At 37.4% G+C, this 21,222-nt stretch overlaps 1 protein-coding gene across 5 annotated transcripts in view; it reads right to left on the bottom strand.

Moving 5' to 3' along the window:
* The window catches only part of LOC112046056 (unconventional myosin-XVIIIa), a 258,774-nt gene that overhangs the window by 36,998 nt on the left and 200,554 nt on the right, over positions 1-21,222 (bottom strand). For all 5 annotated transcript variants that reach the window (XM_052883058.1, XM_052883057.1, XM_052883059.1 and 2 more), the window contains 3 exons: positions 18,809-18,957; positions 17,076-17,199; positions 905-994 (listed from right to left, as the gene is read on the bottom strand). In XM_052883058.1, the coding sequence (XP_052739018.1) occupies positions 905-994; positions 17,076-17,199; positions 18,809-18,957 (363 nt within the window). The remainder of the gene's footprint in view (positions 1-904; positions 995-17,075; positions 17,200-18,808; positions 18,958-21,222) is intronic.

The following is a 21,222-nucleotide window of genomic DNA, read 5'->3' as shown; positions in this document are numbered from 1 at the left end:
TAACACGAAGTGCTATTAAGCAATTACAGGTAAGCAGCTATTTGTTCACTCGGAGTGGCAGTTACGAAGATTTATCCGTGCTAATTAACGTTTCAGAGAGTAACTTGAGTTAAGAGTTGTACTTAACCGTAAACACTAACTGCTAATAAGATGAATAACGGATTCAAGTGCATATAGCACGCAAATCCGGAGCGCTATTCTGTATCGATGTTTTTATGACTTGATAGTTCTTTATCTCTTTCTATAGTATGGTGTTAAAAAGAGACAGATAAAAAAAATCGAGACTAACTGTCGAGTTTTATAAACATATTCACAGAATAGTGCTATTGTCTGAAGTATTTACAACCACAGCCGATTTATCGTCCGATGTGTACTTAAAATAGTTTGTTATAAATTTTACATATCTGACAGTGGTATTCTATCTTTTAGTCGATTGGATCAATTGTAATGCAGGGACATGATCGAGATGTTTTTAACAATGAACATGTGGATCCGAAGACATCAGAATTATTGTTCAATTATGGTGAAAAGAAAAATGGTGAAATTTTGACAGTATAAAATAACTTCTAGCTAAATTCACGACTGTCAGGGGTTTTCTCTAATTAAGTAGGTATATTCTGTAGGTACCATAATGGGAGAGCAGAGTCATCCGCATCAAAGTCACCAGAGTTTTATTTTAAACAGACTTCCTTTTTAATAACACGATTCGCTTTTAGCGAATATTGCTAGAATTCGCAGCACTGTCTAATGACCTTCTTGGATGAACAGAATCTTTCACTGTAACGTGTTTTACAGATAGCATTGGAACGGTGACAGTTCGTTTCACTCTTGAAAGTTTGCCGCGAGTCACGATACCCATGCTATCTGAAAACACTTTAGGTGTTATCAAAATGTATCAACTTACCTTAGTTTCCAATTTTTCAGTCTCGTTTTTGTAATGTGTTCGTTCGTTTTCCACTTTGTCCAACTTCGAACGCAGTGTCTCCAATTCGTCCTGTAAAAATGAGAAAACATTTTTTCAGTGAAGGCATCATACAATTTTATACCGATTTTCTAATAATAATAACAATCTTTATTGTGGAAAATTGCATATACACAGAAATAACTGTAATAAAGAATATAATAAAAAGCCATTTGCAAGTCTTAGCTCACAAATAAAACCAAAAATTTGCTAGAAGTGGGAACGACATCACACACAACGACACGACTCTATGTATTAAGTTTAATATCGAGATGATTCAAAATAACAAAAAACAAAACGAACATTTTGGCTCACAATAAAAATGCTCTAGATCCTGGACTGCAAATTAATCCCCTGTAATGGTTTAAATAATAAATAAATAAAGTCTTTATTAACTCTTTAACGCACACAAGTAAGCTCAGTGTTGGCCGACCCCCCACCAGGTGGACTGACGACATCAAGCGAGTCGCCGGGATTCGCTGGATGCAGGTGGCTCAGTATCGTGATGTTTGGAAGTCCCTACAAAAGACCCATGTCCTGCAGTGGACGTCCATCGGCTGATATGATGATGATGATGATGATTAACTCTTTATCTCAGCTATATAATCGGAGCATTAGTAATTTGATATTTGAGGACTTAAATGTAAAATTTTATTATTTTACCCAGAAATATATATCGGTAGCCGCCCTTCTACATCCAAGGCTACTCCTTCAATGGTTCAAATACCATCCAATAAATACATTGCATTTTTATGGTATCTATACATTCACCAACAGTCATTTGTAGAGAAAACATTAGAGCAGCGAGTAATTCAAAATAATATATTCCATCATAACCGACAAACTAGTTTACAGACCCACTGTCGATGTTATTCAAAGATTACATAGACGAAATTATTGTTTAAGAAAGCTATAGCGTAATGTGCAGTGTGGATGATGTCGATCGAGACGGTCACTGGAGCGAGGCGAGTCGCGTGCCTCACTTGTACATCTATCTCCTTATATCTCAGCTATATAATCGGGGCATTAGTAATTTGATACTTGATAATTCAACTGTAAAACGGAAGATTGATATCTAAACGACTATAGTTTTGATGAAAGCGATCACACTAGTTTATGATGGAAATGTTGTGGAAATGTATATTTTTATTTAACTGACCTTTTTAAGAATGGGTCAAAGATTGAAGCTATTAAAGCTCCTTCTGTTTGTCTGATTAGATTCAACTGGTACTTTTGTTTATTTTCTGTAGCAATGTGGCAAATGACAATATTATGATTATGGAAGTCTGAAGGTAGAAGAAAATGGAAATATTCTCAAAAGTATATATATACTCGTATCATAATCTCAATCTTATTGAGTAGGCAAAATAAGATTGAGATTATGCGGGCTACAGGCTTTCAGTTTTGACTGTGCAGCTTTAACTGTACACTTTTGTCTAATCGAACTGCACAGTTAAAATTGTACAGTTCTCAGTTGTGCCTATAAACGGACGATTTATTTGAACAGTTACAATTTAAAATTTCTGTGTTAGGGTAGTATAATGTACAGGACTAAAGTCTTCCTCAAATATTACCTCTACAAAAAATTTCATCCACCTCTCATTACCTAATGGTAACGATGCGCTTGTCTACAATAAAGCCATATACGACTAGCATAGCCAGCAATACTCAATGTGCACTGTTTACCAACAAACAAAAATTAGGGTATAAATCGCTATTTCACCCCTAATAACAATTATAATTAACTTGGTGTTAAACTGATGAAAATAATTTTGATAAATAAGTTTAGAACAATCAGATATAAAATATATTTTGAACAAGATTTTGTAAAAAACAATACATAATTTAGAATAAATAAGTTATGAAACGACATACGTTTTCTACCGTCATTTCTAATTAGGTTGTTGGCAAACTTTGCACATCGAGTATGGCTTTATTATAGTCTGTTCGCAAAAAATAGACGGCCAATAACAAGGAAATGCAACATGGAAGAAGTCCCAAGTAATTACGCTGCGCCTCTGACTCTAATGCAAATGGGTGAAACGCGGACAAAGTAGAGCGTAACGGCTGATTGAATAGCGATCAGCGCTCGTCATAATATGCGCTATGTATTCATGCGTACCAACTTTTATATTCAATCAGATAGCAACACCAACTGCCCAGTGGCGTAGCTAGGTGACCAAGGGCCCTGGTGCCAATAAAAAAATGGGGCCTTACTATTTTTAGCAGACTCAGAGGTGTTTACAAAAATAAGAAAACTAATGTCGAACAAAGGTTATGATTCACAACATTTGTTAGGACAACTTAATTAATAAATCAAACTGTAACCAAAATAAGATGCTAGAATGGCAGAGAATGACCTTGAGTGAAGTCACGCACTTGTGAACGTTTTGTGTAGGGTTAAAGGATCCTTTGACTGGTAACAAACACTCTCCTTTTCCACTCAAAATGGTTAGAAACTATTTAAACTGGTTAGAATTTACAGAAGCAAAAATACCAAGTTTCTTTTAGTGCAGTGGAGGGTAGTGTGCACTACAATATATCCTGCGTACATGGTTAATCTCAACATGAGATTGACCGCCGTGGCCAAAAAAAAAAATCGATCGTCATCAACCCATATTCGGCTCACTGCTGAGCTCGAGTCTCCTCTCAGAATGAGAGGGGTTAGGCCAATAGTCCACCACGCTGGCCCAATGCGGATTGGCAGACTACACACACGCAGAGAATTAAGAAAATTTTCTGGTATGCAGGTTTCCTCACGATGTTTTCCTTCACCGATTGAGACACGTGATATTTAATTTCTTAAAATGCACACAACTGAAAAGTTGGAGGTGCATGCCCCGGACCGGATTCGAACCCACACCCTCCGGAATCGGAGGCAGAGGTCATATCCACTGGGCTATCACAGATCCACTGGGCTATCACAGATCATATTATTAGCATATTATTATCGTTAAAAAATCAAACGCAACCCTAAATCCGCCAACACGCATTGGCGACCTGGAGGTAGGTTTATAATCTTCTTCTTTATGAATTAAAGCCGCACAAAAATCCTTTGAATAATGTCAGATATCATAATATCATATACTCACGTAGGTACTATTAATAAATTAAATTAAGAAAAGTGATTAAGTCGACGATCTCACGCACATTTTCTCTTTGACATATTATTGCACGAAAAAACCATAAACTAGATTATAAAACAACGATTTCCTTCATAATAAGGTTAAACATTGTACATAATAAGTAAAACGCTCCTTTCCGGGAAGAGAAAATCTTGTGGAAAGCGCTCTTAAATTCTACGCTTAATTGTCGCGTGTAGGCCATTAAAGAGAAACCTGACCAAGAGCTATTTCCTATACCTATTCGATTCTCGCTTAGTGAGTTGACACTAGTACCGTAAGCTGTGTTATGTAAGCGATGACACTAAGCTCTGCCCACGAGGCGATAGCGACTGTAGCTAGGCAACAGTGGCGTGCATAAGATTGTATATCAGGGTATGCACCAGTAAGACAAGTTAACCAAACTGGGCAAATGTGCATTTTTTTAAATAATAAATAAATAAATAAATATACTTAAACAATACACATCACTATGTAGCCCCAAAGTAAGCAAACATAGTAGCTTGTGTTATGGGTGCTAAGATAGTTGATATTATAATATTAATATACAATTATATACTACTTGTATTTATACATTATATAAATACTTATATAATGTATAAACTAATCATCATCAATCATCATAAGCAATCCATTTTCGGCTCTACGAGTCTCCTCTCAGAATGAGACGGGTTAGGCCTTATTCCATGCACCACGCTGGCCCAATGCGGATTGGCAAATTTCGCACACACAGGTATGCAGGGTTCCTCACGATGTATTTTCTTCACCGTTTGAGACACGTGATATAACAGTGTATTCTCAAGAGCTTATAGTTATTTACATGGTACTGAAACACTAACAACTTTTAATAAAAAAAGGGTGTCTGTTTGCATGTGGGTTAACTGGAACGGCTGGACTTATTTTAATAGGAATTTTCTTAAAGAAAAAGGAGCATGACATAGGCTACTTTTATCCCGGAATTATCCATGGTTCACGCTGGATTTGTGAAAAACTGAATTTCGCGCGGACGAAGTGAAGGGTGCAATATATGCACAGACTAAAAAAGCATACATACAGTCGAATCTATATCAAGGAGGAGGAAGTTCTATAGCCTGCTCTTTTTTAGAAGTCGGTCAATTAATATGTTCTAACGTAATTGACCTCTCTGACTCAGTTAAACGTTTTGATTTTCAACAGAAGAATAATTTTAAATTTTACACAGGTTCTAAATTAGTGCCCTATCTATCATGCCTAATTGCTAATGCAGTTGTTTTACATCTAACATCCACCGTTCGTCTAGCTGCCTAGTTTTCCTATTATAGTCCGTATAACAATTTCAAAAAAAAAACAAAGAAAGAAAGAAAACAGTACAACACGATCACGCTCCACGCTAGGTGAGCGCCATATTTGTCTGACAATAACTTTTTTGCGCGGCGTCCTTATTCTGGGAAGATCTTCATCGTGGGAACCCTTGCCCGTTACGAACAACTATAAATATAGAATGCATTATGTTTTTGTACTGTAAACAGTTATTTCCAACCCCGATCTAATTAACTGATTCGATTCTCGCTCGTTATGGGATATGCAGCTGCGTTCGGCCGAACGGTAAGTTTTTTCATACTCGTTTATGTAAGTACAACTTTACCACACGGCTATACTGTGGCAAGTTGTTGTCATATTGTTGCAAGTTTTTTGATTGCAATTGTATTTATAAACTCAATGTATCTATCCGGTCTATATGTGTCTATCTGGACTACTAACATCACTAAATAAATATTCTCTCAATCCACAGCCTGGCAGTAGAACGTCGTAAAATATACCTACTCTTATTGTGTTTAGTAGTGAAACGTTAAAGGTTAAACGAGCAATTCTTGTACGAGTATATGTAATATGTATATTAATTTTAACATTATACATAAACCTAATCTAAATTTCGGAAACGGCTTCAAAGATTTTTATGAAAATTAGTAGGTATGCGAGGAGTTTTAGAGGCAATAATTCGATCTAGCTATTTTCATTTTTAAAAACGTATCAAAAAAAATTTACGTAGATCACGCAGATGTTTATATATAAGGTTAAAAAATTTTAATAAACCATTACTTTAGTAAGGCTTAAATAAGCGCATTTAAACAAAAGTTAATTTTTAATATTGTCAATAAAAGCTTTCAAATAAACCTAAATAAGTTTCAATAGGTTCAAAATTGCCTATCAAAAACTTGTCGAATTAATTGCTTTTTACTACTTCCCCAAACCTTATTGAATATCTGTTTTAATTAAATAGTCCGCAAGATAGTAAGAGGTGATGATAATATCTCCGCGACTACAGACTAATGTTAATAGCAGTCTAGATTAGAAGTCAAAACCGGGTCAACTCAATTATGGGGAAATTATGGTATAGCTTTCCAACCGTACCTACTCAGTAATCTGCCTTAGCATCGCCATGTATGGACTATGGATATGCTCATAAAATGTGTTATTTTATTAACCGACTTCAGAAAAGGAGAAGTTTTTGACCGTATTGCAATCTTTTTTTACCGGAAAGAGAAAGATCGTACCATCGTACCGCCAAGCGATTTAGCGTTCCGATACGATGTCATGTAGAAACCGTAAGCGGTGTGGATTTTCGTCCTACTCCTAATAAGTTAGCTCGCTTCCATCTTAGATTGTATCATTACTTACAGATGCTGTATGGTCAATCTTAGCTTGTCCCCATTGTGGACAAATTATAGATACTCGTAAATTAAAAATGTCATAAAACGTTTCAGCAAACTTTTTTGATAAAGTTATTTCATTATCAAAGTAGAATTATGAAGATTTTTTTTAGGTATAAGTAAATTGTCGAGTGATTAAAATAGGCTTGGGCCGGGGATAGACATTCCCCAAACTTCACTTTCTTTCATCATTAACAGCCGATGGTCGTCCACAACTGGACGTAGGCCTCTTGCCTAGACTTCGAAACAAACCGGTCTCAAGCCGCCAGCATCCAGCGGCTCTCTGCAATCCGCTCGACCAACACTGCGCTTTCAGGTGCGGGGTCGCCATTCCAGCACCTTGAGACCCCAATATCCGTCGGCTCTTCGAACTATGTGGCCTGTCCATTGCCACTTCAGCTTCGCGACTCACTGAGTTATGTAAGTGACTTTGGTTCTTCTGCGGATCTCCTCATTTTTAATTCGATCACGCAGAGAAACTCACAAGCATAGCGCGCTTCATTGCCTGCTGAATGACTTTGGGCCTTTTTTATAAGGGCCACAGGTTAGCGACCAGGTCTCGGATCCTTAGCTCACACGCACTGTTCGAAGACTTTCGTCTCCAGGCACTGAGGAATTTCGGACGAATAGATGTCGCGAAGTGTCCCGAACACTGCCCAACCGAGTTGGATTCGGCGGTTTACCTCCTTCTCAAAATTGGACCTACCTAACTGGACTGTGTGTCCTAGGTATATACTAGTCAACAATTTCGAGCGCCGAGTCCTTAACAATAACTGGGTGGAGCGGTACACGAGCGATAGGTACACCTTATCTTTGTGTTAGGTACCTACTCATGTTATATTTTACATCACTCAACTGCGATTTGCTGACGATGTGATTGGTTGTCACGGCAGAGACTCTGGATGACCTCGGTACCATGCTCAATGACCTCAGCAGAGTATCTCAACATATGGTTCTCTTTATCCCCTCACAAGCTTTACCTTTTCATAATATTACTTATACTCGGAGATAGTTTATATTATATCGAAAGTTTGTTTAATATTTGCTAAAGTTAACACCCAATTAAATTTCGCTCTAAGCTCGTAATTATACTTGCGGTGTATCGAATCGGTGATCGTTCGAATTAATTTCGTATCTCTGTTGAGGTGAAATTGTGGCGGGTAATTATGTAACATACTAGGTCGCGAGACTAATTAGACCAATCAATACATTGCATACACATTTCTAAACGTATATTATAAAGACATCTAAACTAATATTATAAAGTAAAATTTGTTCGTTTGTTTGTTACGATTAACACAAAAACAACACGACAGATTTTAAAAATTCCTTCACCATTAGAATGGTAACATCTCCAATGAGTAAATAGGCTATATTTAATCCCTGTATTATCACGGGAAAGAGCACTACGTGGGTGTAACGCGGGGTTTTCTGCTAGAGGTAATTTTTAAATAAAAAAATGCAATAACTTTAAAAAAATATTTTGAAATTTTAATATTAGGTACTTAGATTTGTTTATAATTATACGATTTATGGAAAAAATACGTTTTAAAGACAATTGAGTGTGTCTTCAAAACTTTGCAAAGCCTACCCGGTCCCAAACTCAATAGTGATCTACTGTATTCTAGGAGCACAGATCGGAGTGCCTAGTGGCAGTTTCAATGTTTTCATACTGTGACGATCGCGTAAACGTAAACGCGAGTTTCAAAGGAATTGAAATAGCTGTGCAGTAAGTAGCGCTCTTTCAATTCCTTAGAAATTCACGATTACGTTTACGCGATCGTCACAGCATGAAATCATTGAAAACTCCTACTAGGCACTCTGACAAAGATAAGCGCTAAATTTAAATAGTTTAGCGCTTATCTTTATCTAAAAAGCATAGGCTGAAAAACTTCGAGTTTTTTTTTATAATAAAGAAATAAACAAGATAAAATGATGGAAGATCTGACCACACAGGCTGTCGCTTTTAGTCCATAATATGTTTTAACATGAGACATTAATTTTAACCTATTTTTATTAATTGACGAATTTCACTCAATACCATCTCCCCCGCGCGGATAGATTTATCGTTTCCATCCAAATGTTTTACGACACTTTTGATGAACTTCGACTTTTTGTCTATCTCTTTAACGCCGACATGTGGTTATCACTTTCAAGATAGGGTGATGATGACCTTTGCATTGGGTTCGTGCATGTTTAGTAATTTATTACTTAATAAAATGTTAATTTTTATTACAAATTGTTATCACTATTTCCTTATAAAAACGCATTTATATATTTTAAATAAAGTTCTAACGTTAGAACGTATGTTTGAAATGTTCCGGAAAGCATTTTAAGAGTGTGCAATATGTAATTTGGTGGTTACAAATGGTTCTGGATCTCAGATTCTGGAAAAGTTAGGAGCCTGATATTTGGGTAAATTATATTTCAAAGTGTTAGCTTCGTTATGACTATACAAAATACACAATTTGTAAAACTTTTCTCGATAGTTTATTTTTTTGAAAAATACATGTTTTGCTCACATTTTGCTTTCAATCTCTAGAAAAGCAAACTTATTTTCCTAAATCTTTGTTTTGTATAGAAAATTAGGTATATATCTTGAACATGGCCATTTTGTTTTTCGTTATGTTGTTTAATTTACTTGTAATTAGGTAAAAAGTAGGTTTTGGCGCTCATGTCATAAAATTTGCGTCGCGCGTCAATCGGTCCGTGCTTTTCAGTTACGTGAAAGCCATAATTCGGCGTCTTGTTTGCGCTTCGAATTTTATCCATATCGTACCGACGCGCTGCGCGCTCTTAATGAAGTATTGTTATAGTAGACAATTTACTTTCATTGAAGTAAATTTCAACAGCTCAACTTTCGAAGGTTTTACTGCACGGTTTTCACTTGGCCAGTCCACCGCATTGGTGACCTGCCAAGAGCTCTTGTGCCCTCCACCTTTTCTTGCACCACAAGTCGCTCTATGCAAGTGTCATTTCTTCGTGTGATATGTCCAAATAAAGTGAATATGCGAAATTAGACTATGGAATAAAGACGCTGTTTAATGCGTCACATACACATATTCATTTAATTCATGGAAATATAGAAAATATCCGATGTCTTCGTAAAAGCATTCCGTTACGTATTGCTCAATCATGCGGAAACGCGATCCTAGTCGCACGATGTAGGTACTATTTATTGTATAATTCGAGCGAGCATCGTATAGCTATGCAAAATTTTATTTTCCCATGGTTTGGGATTCGGAATACCCTTCCTTATTCTCACAACTTGGATATATTTAAAACAAGTGAGAATAGGCATTCTAAGCAAGCGCGTTCCATTTGAAGACTCATTTAACTGTGCTATTAGTGTAGAGCCGTGATAGCCCAGTGGATATGACCTCTGCCTCTGATTCCGGAGGGTGTGGGTTCCAATCCGGTCCGGGTGTGCACCTCCAACTTTCCAGTTGTGTACATTTTAAGAAATTAAATATCACGTGTCTCAAAACGGTGAAGGATAAACATCGTGAGGAAATCTGCATACCAGATAATTTTCTTAATTCTCTGAGTGTGTGAAGTCTGCCAATCCGCATTGGGCAAGGGTGGTGGACTATTGGCCTAACCTCTCTCATTCTGAGAGAGACTCGAGCTCATCAGTGAGCCGAATATGGGTGACCCTACCCTACCCCTGAATTAATTTGTTACAAAAAAATGTGATAAATGAAGAACCGCTTGACCGATTTTGTGCAAATTTCACATAAAACATCTACTAAATAGTCTGAACAAAGCCTAAACATTTGGTTTAAATAGATAAGACCGCCCTCGAGTTATAAAATCACAACGAAAAATGGCACTTAAATTTATAAATATAAGATTTGGTGGTTCTTTAAAATTAGAAAGCGCAGTCGCGGTTGCCTGCTAGTGTTCATAAAATAAAACCTATTAATAATCCTTTTATTGCCTTCAAATACAAGACTAACAGTCATTGCATAATGAAAAGAAAGAAGCAATCCATAAATTAGCAAAACTAATTCTAAAAATCTTAGTTACCTATATACTTTTTAGGGTTCCGAACATACGTAAGAACTAAAACGGAACCCTCATTTTTAATATAGCTAAACCATTAGGACACTCAGATGTAGTACATGTTATTACAGGTTGTTGATAACATTTTCAAGTTTGATTGCCCTACTTATCAATACATGAAGTAACCTAATATGCAAATTGTATATGACAGAGTGACAAATGATAGGCGATTATGTCACGGACAGGCTTACGCCCGCGGCAGGGCCTGCTTATCCGATTAATTGGACAAACATCAATATTAGTGTCGGATTTGTCTTTCACTTTACTCATTCGGAAAAAAACAGTAATCTAAGAGTAGAAATACTTGTGTTATTATGTCTAAATATTTATTTATTAATTTCCTATGGTCGGTTGGTAAGCCGTGCTCATTCCATACTCCAATTCCAACTATTACTATAAAAATAAAATAAAAACCGGACAAGTTCGAGTCGGAATCATCCGCCGAGGGTTCAGTAAGTAAAATAGTTCAAGATTGCGCAGTTTTTGCAGAGTTTCATAGACCTCAAATACATACAAGAAAAAAATAATATACATTTGTAATTAAAAAGTGGAGGTCTGTTATTTGCCAAATTTAATAGTTCCAGGTCAACCTATGAGGTTGGAAGTGTTCTATGAGTTTACAAGTAGATACGAATTCTGAATAAACAACCGTATAATATTTTTTTCACGTAAAAAAATGATTAATTTTTTTTTACAATTTCATAGCTACCTACCTACGGTTTAAATTTCAACTTGATACCTCCACGCGTTCACGAAATAAACAAATTTACAAACAGACAGACGGACAAGGACGACAAGGTGATTTTATAAAGGTTCCGTTTTTTCTTTCGCGGTACGTAACCCTAATAAGGTGTGCACGACGCTTAAATCGTTCTCTTTATGAGTACGTATAGATCGGAATGGTCTCACAAGATTACGCCAACAGGAAACAAGTGGGGAGATTGCAGTTAAAGCGTCCTACGGTTGCTAAATCGGCAGGATGTGGTTAAGGTTAATACAGACCTATAATGTCTCTGTCAGTTTTAGTTTAGCCGTCTACATACGTTTTTGAAGGTAAAAACAAATCTTACGGATAAAAGATCATGCAACTCACTTGATGTCAAGTCATCATCATCTCCTTACCCTTATCCCACTTAAGTGGGGTCGGAAAAATATGTCAATCTTTTCCATTCAACTGTATTACTCGTCAACTCATAATCCACTCCTTTTACACACATGTCCTCTTTCACACAATCCAACCATCTCTTCTTTGGCCTTCCTCTCCTCTTATGACCTTTCACTTGCACATTCAACATTTTTCTAGTAATATGACTTTCCTCTCTACGCATAACATGTCCATACCAAGCTTACCTTCTACTCCTCAATTTTTCTGTCACTGGCGCCACCTTCAGACTTCCTCTTATATACTCATTCCTTATTTTATCTATTCTTGTCACACCACACATCCATCTCAACATACGCATTTCGTTCACATGCATTCGTTTACTATCCGTCCCTTTCACCGCCCAACATTCTGAACCATACAGCACGACAGGTCTTACAACCGTTTTGTATATTTTACCCTTAAGTCTAAGAGGCATTCGCGGGTCACATAGTACACCTGAGACCTGTCGCCATTTCATCCATCCCGCATTCATTCTACTTTTTACGTATCGGTCCACATTGCCATCGTTATGAAAAAGCGGACCGAATATTTTCTTCACGTTCATAGCCCACCATACAACCTCACGGGGTACTCTGTCATACGCTTCAGTCAACAATCACCATGTGGAGATTCTTTTGTGCATTCCTGTATTTCTCACACAGTTGACGCAAAGCGAAAATGGCATCAGTTGTACCCCGTCCTGGCATAAACCCAAACTGATTTAGAGTAACCTCACTCTCCTCTCTTATTCTCTTATCTATCACTTTCTTTCTTGATGTCAAGTGATAAAATAAAAATACTGCGGGTACGATAATAGTCATCTTTTTAATCCGACCCCTTTACCACTAAAGCTAGCTATTGAGGCTTCGAAATTTAAAGTTTGTTTTTTTAAAGAATATTTGCCATATTTTTTAATTATGACCATGATTTCCATTTCCCTCCAACTAGTCGGGAAAGACTGTATTAAGAGTGAGTAGTGTTTTCCTCGATTTTGTATGTCAAATGTGTTTGGCCGCAATTTATTTAGGCAACCTATTTGCAATTGTCAATTTCCTATTATTTCTCTCATATCCCAAATAAATAACAGATGAGGGCATATATTTCTTACGCCGGATCTCGTACTAAAACGAAATATCTATTCAGACGTAAACCTACTTCGTAATTTATTATTTTACATGTAGGGCCACTTGACTGTCTCGATCGGAGTCAGAAACACCGCATTAAGATGTTAGTTAGATAAACTGTCTATAATAAACCAGTTGCGTTGATTAGCTGGTGTGAGGTCTGAAGTTAACATGTTCAATATAATAAATTGCACGTGTTGGGCACGACTAGCCGTTCTATCGGCGTTTAAGAGATTGATTCAACTGGAAATGAGTTCAAGATTACATCGAAATTGGGTTACTATACGACGGCATCGACCGTCACATACTAGTGAAGTTTAAAATTTCGTATAATTGTTTAAAACTCAGCCTAAAATTTTTAGCACCTTGTCAACAATCTACTATTTCTTTATAAACAAAAAGAAATTCTAATTGCTATTTCAAGCTATACTTCATCAAAATGGTAATCTGACAGAATTTTTCGAGCAACAGATGTGAAAAAAATTAATAAAATTAATCTATACTAATCTCTTGAGCTATTGGTTTGAATTAAAAAATATATACTTATTAGAAACTTGGGTTATATGCGCGACATACCTATATTGCGAGTGGAACCGCAGGGCACAGCTATTTCATCATATTGGTTATGTCTAGGTCTTTCTTTTTAGAAAACATATTAGCCGTACTTCATGATTTTTTTCTTTAAGGAGTTAACTCTGAGTCCAACGTCAAACTAACTTTAGCAGTTAATGGTCTTTCGTTTTTCTAGGTTATTCAATGGCTAAGGTACTGGATTTCCAACATAAAAAAATACACATCTCATCGTGTGTTGTCGAAGTTTTCCATCTCTTACCAATTTCCTGAAGGCAAAAGCAATTTCCTGTAAAAAAGCTGTAACAGCTCACAACAATGACTCGTTACGAGGCAACGATCGAATCACTCTTCCTATTACACGAACATGATCACGTTGATTATGCACTTTGATCTCGGTTCAATGACCCCGCTTTAAATTCTCCAGCAGAAGCAGGAAGTGTACACGTATATGTACGTACCTACTAGTACCTAGCAGATGAACGAATCTCGGTCGACCGATAACCTATGCGGTTGGGCGGAATTATCGATTCTTATTCCGATACATCGATTTAACGGACGCAAGATGGCGAACTTTCGATATAACTTCATGTTTATATCTCTAATTGAAGTAGAAATAAACTATTAAGTATGTTATTATAATATGTATTATGGTTACATTCTTGGGAGATTGCAAAGTAACGTCCTGTTCCAGATTACGAGTAATGTCTGTACCTCTATCTGCGTCATTTGTTTTGTCTAGATCCACAATTATTCTATAGTTAGTTAAAATTTTGTTATCGCCGCGTTGCAACGACTTGCGGTACGGACGGCTTCAGTGTGCTTGTTGTGTAATTCCTTATGGGTTACTTGGGATAGGCGGGGAGAGTGACTTCAGTGGAAAAGGGGAGTGTTAGATATCTGTCAAAGGCGCCTTTAACCCTACACACAACGTTCACAAGTGCGTGACTTCACTCAAGGTCATTCTCTGCCATTCTAGGGTATTATTTTGGTTACAGTTTTATTTGTTTCTTAAGTTGTCCTGACAAATGTTGTGAAACGAACCTTTGTTCTACATTTTTTGTTATAACTTCTGAGTCTGCTAAAAAATTGTGATACCAATCAGACTTTGATTGCATCTCTACATATTATTATAAAAAAGTCCTCCCCGCGTACATCTCTCTCGTCTGTTGGCAATAAACTCAAAAATTATCGAGGTAAACTTCATACGGTTTTCACCAAGTAGGTTAGATAGGACTGATTTATGTGAGAATTGATTGAAATATTAAGACAATAACTGTTGGAAGTATAGGAAATAAGTCGTGTCGAGAACTTTCATCGACAACACTGCCTAATCCCTTGGTGATATAAGAAAAAACTTGCACGTAGAATATTCCTCTTTATAGATCGACAAAAAACTCTTATCTTTTAAAGATAACTTACTATACATTTTAAGTGTCTGTTATTTTACCAGCAAACCAGCAGCCGTACGAAGAATACTTTGGACACTACAGTTCCAATACATAAACAGGTTACTTGCGCCTTAAATTGTGATATATCTGCTATTAACGTTACGTGCATTACATAAGTACATAACACCGCGTCGATACTTACTGGTGCAATCTACGGTACTCACTGGTGTAATCCACGGCAACGACATTCCGTCTGCGAGTCGCGCACACTCGCTCCACACCAACGAAAAAACCCGCGGAGAAAGTGCAAGCGTAATTACCAGTGTTATTGGGAACTTGTGTGGGCGGCGAGGTGGTAAGGTGTTATAACTCCATTTACGTTGACACTTAATATTTTAAGAACAATTCAGGTTAATGTTGAACACATGCAAGGCTGCTTTACTTTGTAAGACGTGTATTTTGCATGTACTGGGATTGTTCCAGATGTTTTTTACATACCTACCATAAGAAAACCCCAAAAGAATGCTTTTTTTTTATTCTCTGCAAGTCAGCCCTTGACTACAATCTCACCTGATGGCAAGTGATGATGCTATCTAAGATGAAAGCGGACTAACTTGTTAGGAGAGGGATTAAATCCACACTGCTTTCGGTTTTTACACGACATCGTTCCGGAACGCTAAATCGTTTGGCGGTACGTCTTTATCGGTAGGGTGGTAACTAGCCACGGCCGAAGCCTCAGTCATATAATGTTGTAAGTTTACCAGGTGTACCTAAATTAGATAGTTGCATGTGTCTGGAACTATCATTATCAGCTTTATTAAATGATTCGTTACAGACCCAGGCACCCCATCCGGCTAATCCCACGCTAGTTTTGAATGATAATGATTTGAGTGAAATTGTGTAAATATGACTGTCAGATGTGAATGAAAATGACTTCATTTCTACGGCACATCCATTAATGATCACAGTACAGTACAACACATAAGCGGAACTCTCTTATCAAGTGGGGACGAATCGTATTGCACGTAAGGAGCGTGTAACGCGCGTGCATCTGTTACGCGCGTTTATTAAGAGTGTGCAATATGTAATTTGGTGGTTACAAATGGTTCTGGATCTCAGATTCTGGAAAAGATAGGAGCCTGATATTTGGGTAAATGATATTTCAAAGTGTTAGCTTCGCTATGACTATACAAAATACACAATTTGTAAAACTTTTCTCGATAGTTTATTTTTTTGAAAAATACATGTTTTGCTCACATTTTGCTTTTAATCAATCTCAGGAAAAGCAAACTTATTTTCTTAAATGTTTGTTTTGTATAGAAAATTAGGTACATATCTTGAACATGGCCATTTTGTTTTTCGTTATGTTGTTTAATTTACTTGCAATTAGGTAAAAATGGTTTTGGTGCTCACGTCATAAAATTTGCGTCGCGCGTCAATCGCTCCGTGCTTTTCACTCACGTGAAAGTCATAATTCGGCGTCTCGCTTGCGCTTCGAATTTTATCCGTATCGTACCGACGTGCTGCGCGCTCTTAATTTCGCGAGGATGCAATGTATTGGATAGATGGCTTCTAGTAATTCGCCAACGCGGGTATTGAGTTCGCGCCACATTCGCCCCTTCTAGACAAGGTTCTATGAAGGTTTTAAGTTAAAATCCGTAGCGCAGTATGCGCGGCGAGATTTTTCTAATTGGTCCATGTCTGGCTGGTGGGAGGTTTCCGCCGTGGCTAGTTACCACACTACCGAAGACGTACCGCCCAGCTATTAAGCGTTCCGGTAAGATGTCGTGTAGAACCCGAAAACAGTGTGGATTTAATCCAGGTGAGATTGTAGTCAAGGGCTGACTTGTAGAGAATAAAAAAATCATTCTTTTGGGGTTTTCTTATGGTGTGGATTTTCATCCTCCTTCTAACAAGTTAGCCCGCCGTTAGGTGAGATTGTAGTCAAGGGCTAACTTGTAAGAATAAAAAAAAAAAAAAAAAGAGTGGCAACTGAAAGTGTATGTACCTGAGCCTGCTTGAGCCGATGCTCCGTGCGGTGGACGGCCAGCAGTGGCGTGACGCGCACCAGCAGCCGCCACCACGGCCAGTCGCGCACCGCCAAAAACGCGCGCACGTTTCGCTGCACGCACCTGCGTCACCAACACTTCTCTTAGAGCGATGCCCTCAGACCAACTATTGTATAGGACCTGCCTCGCTAGACGTAGATGATCAACGATCTAATGCGATTATAAAAACTGTCTCTATAGAATCGATGTTATACAGTTGTAATTACTCATATCAAAAAACTCATATCTTTTAAGGAGAGTGTGTCTGTTATTTTACCAGCAACTGTACGAACAAAAATAAAATAAATAAATATACTTAAACAGTACACATCACTATCTAGCCCCAAAGTAAGCATACAGAGTAGCTTGTGTTAAGGGTACTAAGATAGTTGATATTATAATATTCATATACATTTACATACTACATATAAATATACTTATATAATGTATAAATACACACAGACACTGGAAAAAATGATAGACAATTTTGTGTTCGTGACTATGAGTGCGATACAGGTCCTTCTATAATTGGTCTGAGGCGATGCCCCATTAGTGCGTTGCGTTGCGTCGTCGCTAAGGATCAACGCATGCCACACCTGCATTGCGATGTATATCTAACTCGTATATCTAAGAGCGATGGCCAACGCACTCGTGGGCCATCGCTCTTGGATATACGAGTACTCCTGATAGACTGTTTTAGAGCTTTTTATAAAAAGGCTCACTGAGCACCGTTTTTGCCATGAATAGGAGTTTGAGACTATTTGGACTACGTGAACGTAAGCTAAGATTTATATGGAATTAAAACATCATCGTCTTTTCACGGACTTTTCTCGAGTTTATTTAACTAGAGCATATATGTAGATTGATAATTGCAGATCAATGATCATCAATAAATAATACCTATCCTGCGAAGTGTTGTTCAGTTATCGATTATTGTGTTTTATTAAAAGTCAAACTGTACCTCTAGGTATATGTATAAAAACTTATTCAATCACGCATACCAAACATCATGAATATAAGCTTAGTCTATCAGAAATACCACACGTACCTCATACATATACGTATACAAGGCTAGCCACCCACCAACCATGCACATCGCGACCAACACACGATCAGTTTTATAGAATGTCAAGCCGTTAGCGCTGCAGGCATGTGGGTTTATCGGATGGTGCGGGTGGCTAGCAAAATGATTAGGGATGGTGACTGTTTTTTAAATTGTATATAAATTAAGAGTATGCTAATAGTAAAGCAACTTTGTAAAAGTAACAGGGTATCTGCGATCATTACTTTCGGAGCTACAAGGATTTAAAGGGTCAGATTTGCGACGCTGCCGCGGACCCCTGAAAAACGCCCATACAAAATGGCACGAACTAATGACGTCGTAGGTAATGTAATGATCGTTACATTTGTATGGGCGTTCAAACAAAATTACTCGTTTATTGAAAAATATCACATTTAATGTAAAGAAACTGAAACTGTATGAATTTTCATCTAATTACGATAAAAGAGTTTTAATAGATTTTAAAATTTTATAATCTTATTTATTTTACAAATATCCAGTTAATCTTTGCTTTTTATGTATAAATTAGTTAACATTGATTTTATTTATCCGAATGTATTATAAAAATTAATATATTCAAACCTAGTCATCATCCCCATTAAAAAATCTTTCAAAGGTTATGAAATCACGCACCTGGCAGCAGTGTGTTGCGTGCGCAGACGCTGCGCGCGACGCCGCGCGAGCAGCCCGCGCGCCCTCGCCTGCAAGCGTACCAGTACGCGGGCCAGCGCGGCGTCGCGGCGAGCGTCCAGTTCGCCCACCACGCCGCCGCGGAACATGATCTAGAACAATCAAACACGACACATTAGAAAATCATTAATGTCTCATACTACATACCTACGTTAAATAAAATCACGACTATGTATTGTCAATTAGCTCCAACTTCATAACAATTAGAGCTATTTTTAACTCCCGACACAAAAATAGGCGTGTTATAAGTTTGACGTGTCTGTCTGTCAGTCTGTCTGTGGTACCTTAGCTCCCGAACGGATGAAGCGATTTCAATTTAGTTTTTGACGTGACAACGTCTTATAATTCGATGGAGCCGACTGCACATTCGAAAAAAGATGACGTCATGCGTCGTTCCCTCGCTCTAGGGCTGCGAACTTTTTTTACAAGAAATAAAGTAATTTAAAACACTGTTTTAGACGAAAACGAACATCTTCTTTTGAAAAATCTATCAGTCTTTTCTTATGACATTGTCACGTTCTACTATTGTCAGTAAAACGACTTTACAGACAACCGATTTTTTTTCTATTAAAGGTGACTTACGGGCGAGTGTTCTTAGACATGTTTGATGAAAATCGGTTGAGCCGTTTAAAAGTTGTAGGGGTTGAAAGTGGGGAAGAACAACCGAATGTCTGCAAATATACTCGAGTGCGGTCTTAAATGAAAGTACACTGAAAGATAATATTGATGACTTGATCGAGAGTGTAATTAATAATTTCATGACAGTTGGAGGTTTTTCCAAAATTTCAATTTTATTTATTGGTATAGCGTTCTTTATGGGGTAAGCATGTATCACCGCTATGTTTACATATCATACTAAACAAATACACTGTTTTTCGGTTTCGGATGGGTGACAATACAGACTCTCAAAGCTTAACATCAATAATACACTGAGAAAAACATCCTGGAGCGGCTTACGTAAAATACCAACGTAGCAAACCAGACACTATTACGCTTGTAGTCGGCACCATGTTGTATACTAGTACAGGTCAAGTAAAAGAATGGTGCATTCTACGTTTGGTGATACGTTGCAAGGGTGGCATTTTGGCTCACTTTCAGCAAAGCATGGTGCATCCTACTGAAAGGGTTTTTACACAACAAATTTACAACAAAATTTGAAACATTTTTCATCCTCCTCATAACAAGTTAGACCGCTTCCATCTTAGATTGCATCTTCACTTACCATCAGCTGAGATTGTAGTCAAGGCACAGAATACATCTAGCTATTCAGTAGTTTTATAAATTGATTTAAAAAGGCGGTAGGAAGTATTGCTGCAATGGAACTGAGGCCATGTCAAAAATTCGACTGTACATAAGACAAGGCGCCAAATTCCGTGAAATTCTCCAATTTCCCATAAAACAAAGCCGAATATAACATTCTCATAGAAAATACAACGCTGGATATTTTAATTACACCGGTTATAAAAACCAATTGAAAATACACATTGTATACCTATAAGCCATACCACATCGTAGGTTACATTGGCCTACCATAAAAAAAAATTAAATTAACCATATCTTTTAGATATTACCCATATTTTATTCCCCCTTTAATTGGTACAAATTGTGTTACGGGTATCGAACCCATGGCCGTCGGTGTTGAATCCGGCTTGTCAACAATGGAACTATTAAGACTTAGTGTGTACACGGCGTAATAGCCAACAGCGAGTAATGATTACATTTCGTTGTTCTATTCTACGTGACCACGGCCGCATTCTATTATGATAAGCACAATATAGCCATGATTACAAATGACTTTCTATTCGAAATTAGGTCCATATTGTGAAGATAACGTAATGCCTTACATTTCTTCAACCTTGCCTTTGATTGTTCTATGTTCTATGGTGACGGTCTTTACACTGAGAAAAATAAGCTACTTAAATGAGTTACTTATTACACACATTACTATTTACTAGAGGTGCAGCATACGTAAAATAGATGCCGTATAGTTTACATTTATAAAAGCTTTTGACGTTGATGGAAAGATATAGTTCATCATCATCATTAGCAACCCATTTGGCTCATTGTCGAGCACGAGTCTCCTCTCAGAATGAGAGGGGTTAGGCCAATAGTCCACCACGCTGGCCTAATGTGCATGGGTTGGCAGACTTCAGACACGCGGAGAATTTCGTTTACATTGCGAAAATTCTCAGGTATGCAGGTTTCCTCACGATGTTTTCCTTCAACGTTTGAGATATTTAAAATATTTAATTTCTTAAAAATCACATAACTGAAAAGTTGGAGCTGCATGCATGCATGCCCCGGACCGGATTCGAACCTACGCTCTTAGAATCGAAGTCACAAGTCATATCCACTAA

This window comes from Bicyclus anynana, chromosome 8 (genome assembly GCF_947172395.1).
Source record: "Bicyclus anynana chromosome 8, ilBicAnyn1.1, whole genome shotgun sequence".
In the NCBI taxonomy this organism is placed as follows: Eukaryota; Metazoa; Arthropoda; class Insecta; order Lepidoptera; family Nymphalidae; genus Bicyclus; species Bicyclus anynana.
The sequence above is the reverse complement of the archived record's forward strand: the minus strand, read 5'-3'. Positions and strand labels throughout refer to the sequence as shown.